The sequence below is a fragment of the Castanea sativa genome, chromosome 1 (genome assembly GCF_040712315.1).
Source record: "Castanea sativa cultivar Marrone di Chiusa Pesio chromosome 1, ASM4071231v1".
In the NCBI taxonomy this organism is placed as follows: Eukaryota; Viridiplantae; Streptophyta; class Magnoliopsida; order Fagales; family Fagaceae; genus Castanea; species Castanea sativa.
In genome coordinates, this window is record NC_134013.1 from 80,596,065 (window position 1) to 80,603,281 (window position 7,217).

General features: G+C 33.0%; 1 protein-coding gene across 2 annotated transcripts; it reads right to left on the reverse strand.

Moving 5' to 3' along the window:
* Positions 1-305: 305 nt before the first annotated feature.
* Positions 306-5,285, reverse strand: LOC142642023 (receptor-like serine/threonine-protein kinase SD1-6). Of its 2 annotated transcripts, none has more exons than XM_075816375.1 (7): positions 4,155-5,285; positions 2,911-3,042; positions 2,625-2,806; positions 1,603-1,813; positions 1,117-1,354; positions 875-1,025; positions 306-767 (listed from the first exon to the last, which is right to left on the reverse strand). In XM_075816375.1, the coding sequence occupies exons 1-7, from the start codon at positions 5,239-5,241 to the stop codon at positions 459-461; spliced, it is 2,310 nt and encodes a 769-aa protein (XP_075672490.1). In that variant the 5' UTR covers positions 5,242-5,285; the 3' UTR covers positions 306-458. The 2 variants fall into 2 exon arrangements, 1 of the variants encoding a protein (XP_075672490.1); XR_012845573.1 differs by having other exon boundaries at positions 627-767; positions 1,136-1,354.
* Positions 5,286-7,217: the final 1,932 nt, after the last annotated feature.

Sequence of the window (7,217 nt, forward strand, 5' to 3'; positions counted from 1 at the left end):
TATATATCTATATATATATATATATATATATATATATATATATATATATATATATATAGAATGATGAAAAGAAAACGACACTCAGTGTTTAAAGGAGCTTTCAATATAGACAATAGATAATTAGAGTTTATGATGACATGTAGTGCATCACATTGGCCACAAATAATTAGTTTTGCAATGGACAATCAATAAAGATGGAAAAAAAAAATACTGACACAACCGCTGATATGGCTCAACTTGAGAGTAGTAACAATAAATGCTAAGCTTTAGTGTTTTTATTTTATTTATATATATATATATATATATATATATATTTATATAGATTTGGCGAAAGGAAAATGAAGGCAATAAGGTGTATGAATTTGTGATACCCTAGCACAAATATTAACATGAAGTCAGAAAAATCAAACCTTTACATTTTGTTTATATTTCAAATATTTCCACAGTCATCAGCAGTCTCATCGGGGTACTACTTGAGAAATTGTTGCATCATCTACTGAACACATCTTTTCCTGCAATGGACATTTTTCTTCCTCATTTTCATCAATTTGAATCGAAAAGGCAGGCTTTTTAGGATTGCTAATGGCTCCAGTTTCATTCTTGAGCATTGAAGAAACCTCTAACATGGATGGTCTATCAACAGGGTTTTCCTGGACACATAAGAGGGCCACTTGCATGCATCTTAGGAGTTTATAATAAGAACAAGAATCATCCAGTGATGGATCAATAAACTCGAACCCTCTGCCCTCTTTCCACAGCTCATATGCCTGCAATAATTACCACATTTATAGCTCAAATACAAAACTTCAAATTACAATAATTTAAATCACAATATGCTAGAATCATAGAAAGTATTACCAAGTAATTCACTTACATAGTCTAAAAGGTTCAAATTATCATGTGTCCCATAATATCGTGTATTTCTCTTGCCACTTATGATTTGCAAAAGTAGAACTCCAAAACTATAAACATCGAATTTCATGGAGTATATTCCTTTTTTTACATATTCCGGAGGAACATAACCACTGCAAAGCATGTCATAATGAAAATGATGAGTATTCAAAAATAAATAAATAAATAACAGTTGTATATTTCATTAACGGGCATTTTACTTACTACGTTCCAACAATCCGACCTGTATTTGCTTCATGTTCATCCTTTCCAAAAATTCTAGCCATCCCAAAATCTGATATCTTAGGAGTCATCTCATTGTCCAGTAAAATATTACTAGCTTTTAGATCACGGTGAACTATAATAAAATTTGAGTATTCTTGGAGATATAGAAGGCCCTGAGTAACACCTTCAATGATGTCTACACGTTTCCTCCAATCTAAAAGAGAGCATCTAGGTGGATCTGCAGCAAGTCAAATTAGTACTTTATTAGTTATTAAAAAATGTGGGGGAATGAAATTCACAAATAATGACCCCTCTTTGAACTTAATTGTCTAGCTTTGGTTCTTTGAAGCTTTAAATGAATGCCATCCTCTTGGCGATGTTGTGGAAATGGTTAGACCCATTTAAGCTTTTGAGTAAAAAATTACAAGTTACTCAGCATATGTATGCAAAAACTATGATGCGAAGCATGAAAATTAATTTGCTGACCAAAGAGGTAGAGATCCAAGCTTCTGTTTGGCATGTATTCATAGATCAACATATTTTCTTCTCTCTCAGTGCAATATCCCAAAACTCTAACTAGATTTACATGTTGCAGTCTTGCCGTAAGTGTAATCTCATTTTTGAACTCTTCAAGGCCTTGGTTTGAAGTTCTTGAAAGTCTCTTTACTGCTATCTCCTGTCCATTCCGTAACTTGCCCTATGAAACCAACATTCGTCGTTAGTATTATATGCCAAAGATAGACATTTGAGCCATACGCAATTCTGATCATTATTTACCCCAATAATATTATCTGATATAACTATCAGTTGAAATATAATGTGCACAAACAGACACGTGCTAATGTCTAGTCCCTTTCACAGTGCAGCTGTTCAGAGAAAAGATGATAGCTAGAAGGAAGGGTAAGACAAACAGATTGGCTATTCGGTATGAGGTCTTAAACTAAAACAAACATTTTTCAGAAGACAATGTTATCAGCATAAGAATCCTCATAAAGAGTTGGAGATTATCTGTAGCAATCTCTTGCAGAAGGGTTGCTTATGTATTCAGCGAAAAATGGAAAGAAAAATTGGTTGCTTATGTCTTCAAGTTAATATTACATAATAATTTTGATGGGAGGGGGATTTTAACCCTAGATGTCTCCATTGGAAACACTAGGAGATGCCAACTAATTGAGCTACAAAGCTCTTGGCAATATTACATGATATTTTAAAAGGGAATTCTATAAATTGTGTCAAGCATGCCTTTTATACAGAGTTAAGCATGCAAAAAGTAGTGCACTTATTGTGGTTGGAGAATTTTAATAAGCTAAAAGAAGATCTGAAACCTTCTAATGGGATGAAAATAAAACGAAGTGATTCCTCACCCAACTTATCCTGATCTCCCTAGTTTCCACGATCTGACATTGATGGACAGTTTTTTTTTTTTTTGGTAAAATAGTATTTGGACTCTATTTTAAAATCAATATCCACATAAAGTATTAAACAATGGATGAATTGCCAAATAATACCTTGTAAACAGGTCCGTATCCACCTTTGCCAAGCTTATTCTCACTTGAAAAGTTATTGGTAGCTGCATTAATGGCAGAATAACTGAAAACTTGCAGATTAGAAGCATTGTCGTTGAGGTCTTCAGCAGCTAATATTTTAATTCGGACTTTATATAACAATCTTTTGACTCTATCTATACAGCCTGTAACCAAAAAGAAAGACAAGAGACAAATGTTTAGTATCTCCATCTTATATATGGATGTTGTGAACTTTATCATGAGGTAGTCTCAGAGTTGTAAAAATTACATCTTGACTTGATGACTCTGCTCTGTAAGTAACATATAATGCTGCTCAGCAGAAGCATGACTGCAACGGCTGTAGGCAGAATTATTAACAATCTATGACTCTTATTATGTTGATCTTCATCTTCCCCTTGAGCTGCAAAGGTATTTCAATTATGTTGATTAGAATGTCTCAAGAGGATGCGTTATGCGTAATATGTGCACATGGGCAGGCTGCAAGAATATAACGATAAACTAGAATATTACAAAAATAAATAATTTGTGATCAAATTCAGAACCAGGCCTTTTGGCAAAATTGTAATGATAAAGTTCTTATGGCCTTAAATGTAATTTTATATATGGTCTAAATTCTAATTTAACCACCATTAACTATATTTCTGATATATCACTCTCTTCATGTGGCAAGTACAAGCTCAATGAGATATCAAACCCAAAGCATGAACTCTGTTTTACTAAACAAATGATTATGATATTCAACCCCTGTTCCCTAATTTAGCAATTTTAGTAAGCAGTTAGTTGGGGTCACAACCGAAACCTGAGTCTGTCTCCAATTGTCGGGAAAAACTATCCACTTCATGGTGAGAGCAAAGTCTCAACCAATATTGCTAATCAAGAGTGAATTTACCAATACAAAGGTAAAGAAAGTTAACCGCAACAAATACCAAGGCTAAGCTAGCAAGATATGTAATATGGAATGTAAGAGACAAACCATCAAACACATAGAGGCCATACAAAATATGTTCGATGATTTACCTCCTAAATTTCATATTACATATCTTACTTGTTTAGCCTTACTATGTGTTGGGGCTAACTGTTTCTTTTTTCTTTTTTCTTTTTTTGTTAGGTAAATAGGGTGAGTCTGTCTGGTTGAGTTTGAACCTTAATGCCCAGATACCATATAGATGTTTTTTTTTTGGTTGGACAATTAAATAGTTACAATGGGGGCCATGGGAGATGAGAATTTGAATCTTGGATGTTTCCATTGAAAACACCAGCAAGTGCCAATTGAGCGGTAAGACTCTTGGCTACCATGTTAGAATCACTGGGATATGCCTTGAACGCTTGACTAATTTCTATAAGCTTATGTGTTAGTAAATTCACAAGTGCTTGATAATCTGGTTGGATGAGATGAGACTTTGCTCCCCACTAGGTAGTTTTTTCCAACACCAATATCATAAATACGACTATATCAAAATAAAAAGAAAAAGAAAATGACCAATGGATTCCAAGTAGTACATTGTAACCTACCTGCTCTGGAAAGCACCCAATTATCATCATTCCCGACTTGAAACACATTGAAACCAAGTAGCCCGCTCTGCCTTGCATAAGAAACTTTAGCTTTAACAGCCTCCACATCGTCATAGTTGATCCAAGTCGGCCCAATTGTGCAGAAATTCACTACATAGGTAGCATTATACACTGAAGCAGCTTCAGAAGGAAAGCTTCTAAGATACGATTTTATGAACTTATAACCCATGGAACCGTCGGCTGTAACAGCTGGACCGATAGCTGGTGCACCCATTGCATTGTTATTGGGGTCCAAAAGTGTCCACGCATAACCATGGTAAGCCAAGCCCAAAACCAATTTGCTAAGCAAAAATCCTCTTCTCTTCCACTCTTTTATGCCACTATCAGTATTAGCCCCATTCATTGGGTCATATAAAGCCGCATGAGTGTATGTGAAATTGTCGATTCTAGGCACATAGTAGTCATATGCTGTAACATGTACCCAATCCAAGTTTTTCATCATGGACTCAATTGGGTAACTCACTGAATCCAAAGCTGGCAAGTAATAACCAGACATGACCAATAGCAACTCTGACTTGCTAGAGTTTTTTGCCTCAGAAACCACAGCAATTCGCCACTCGTTCAAAAGGGTATCTAAATTGGTCATATCCGAGCTTTTGCTTGGCAGAACCCCACAAAGGTCTATGCCATGAAACCCATAAAACCTTGCTGTTTCTATAGAGGACTGAATAAAAGAATTTCTAAAAGCGGACTGGTTGATCATTGACAAGAAGATTGGAGAGTCTTCTCTGCCAACCCATACGGACAAAAGCGTTGTAACCAATGGGTTCTTGAGCTTTACAGTGTTGGTGAAAGTAGAGAACTTTTGTTCGGTGGAGGAGTTGATGGAGAGGTGGTAGTTGGAAGAGTTTATGTAAGCAAAAGCACATAGTAGGTGAGTAAAGAGCTTAGAGTTTATGTCAGAAATGACAGTTTCACTACCTGAATAATAATAACCAGCTTTAATCCAGGATTGTTGGGTTGAACAGTAGGATTTGAGTGGCAGAAAGTGGAGAAGGAAGAGTAATGTTACAAGTTTGGACGCCATTGAAAAATGATGTCTGATGCTTTGGTAGTTGGTACCATGTAAAAGCGTAGCTATTTAGCTAGAAAGAAACAAGACCATGACTCCATAAGGAATAAAAAAATGCTAAGGAATAATCTACAGTGACTTGTGTTCTAGATTTCGTTGGAGAATAACAATTCTTTACGGACTTTGGGAAACGTTGAGAATTCAAACTCCTGACGTGGCGCCTCGAAGTTTTTGGTTGCATTTTTCATGAGGTTGATTGCAGGGCCGGCTCCACATGTGAAGCAACTGATGCGGAGTAGAAAAAAAGGCTCCAAATTTAAACTGATAGGATTTAAAAAAATATTATAATAGTATTAATTAAATTCAAATATTAGTCTATAAATAAAATAATATTTTTTATCAAATAAAAAAAAATGTTACATTTACAATACTTTCAAAATAAATCATAATTGGTGAGTTGTTACAAAGTATTATTGATGACAAAAAATTAATGTCAGTGATGAGTTCAAATTAAAATCAGTAACAAATTAACACATAAAATTTATTATGAATATAACATTTCTAAAAAAAAAAAGAGCAAAAGAAAAAAAAATTCATAACATTTTTCACAAGTTGAATTGACAAACTTTTACTAATTTTTCTTTAAGTCCATTACTAACATCATTTTTTTTACTTACCACTATCAATTTACCACATGAACAGGTTTGAAAAGTTTCGTCAAATTTTTTGTCTATAAACTTTCAAAAAAAAATCTACATTGTTCATGTTAATTAGTAGTAATTTTGCATCTAAAATAAGATAATAGAATTTAAATAATATTTAATTTTTTTAAAAATCATTTAAATATATAAAGCCTTAATTTCGATTTTCGCCTTAAACTCCCAAATACATTAAGCCGCCCCTGGTTGATTGTGCATTACCAAAACGATAAATATGTAATAAAGCACACATTTTTTAATAATTAAAATCGCGAGTTAAAAATATGATTTCAGTTTTACATTCATGATTTCAATTAAAAAAATAGGTGTGTATGATGTGTAACAGGATAATCTATTAAATATCTATGAAATTTGTTGTCAATTTTAGAAATGCTTCCAGACTTTTCGATATTTTTTTTGAAAAACAGGACTTATTGATATAATAATGTGGATACATGATCATCTATTAAAAGCACATCAAGGATTTATTATTAAAAAAAATTAAAAAAAAAAGAGAAAAAAACTTTTTTTTTTTTGAGAAGAAGAAAAAAAAACGTGTAAGGATTTAGGATACATATATTAATAAGCTCAGCTTGATGTTAATCTGATGATAAGAAATTGGAACTTGTGATTTTACGTTGTTGTCGTAACTAAATATCTAAAATGTAAGCTACAAAAAATTACAAGCTAACATGGAAGTGAATATGAATCATATGATGCTAATTGATGTCACCTCATCCACATAAAAAGTGAAAAGATAGAGTGGAATGAGGTGCAGTGGACGGCAGCGACGATAATAAATAATGTTTGAAAATTTTCTTTTTTGGTGATTTTTTTTATGAACCTTTTTGGGTGATTGGTAGAGTAGGTATTATTTAAGCAATATATTATACTTTACAAGACATTTCCATAGTAATACGAAAAACATTTTTTTTATAGAAATAATACGAATATCAATTTAGTATAGACAATTCTTCTCAAAAAAATTTAGTATACATTTCCATGGTAATACGAATACCAATTTAGCATATGTAGACAATAAAACACGATGGAACAGATATATAACCGAAATAGTACTGAAAATCATATATTTGATAAATAATAAATGACTACTCTCTTAAAAGTTGTCAATTTCAATAAACAGTTGATCAATACAAAGAACCATACAAGTAGGCAGAGTTATAATTTATCAAGAAAAAAAATGAGAAAAAAAAATCTCAACCTCTTTCCAGGTCTGCTGACCTTGTTTGTAAATAATTACCTCAAGTTCAAATTCAATTCCTCTATCTTCAA

Excerpts from the sequence above, each read along its gene's own strand:
- LOC142642023 (XM_075816375.1), bottom strand. The coding sequence starts at position 5,241 with ATGGCGTCCAAACTTGTAACATTACTCTTCCTTCTCCACTTTCTGCCA. Across the intron at positions 2,807-2,910 it reads CAGAGTCATCAAGTCAAGAT|GCTGTATAGATAGAGTCAAA; the intron begins GTAATTTTTACA and ends TTTTGGTTACAG. Across the intron at positions 1,355-1,602 it reads CTTGGATCTCTACCTCTTTG|ATCCACCTAGATGCTCTCTT; the intron begins GTCAGCAAATTA and ends GACTTGCTGCAG.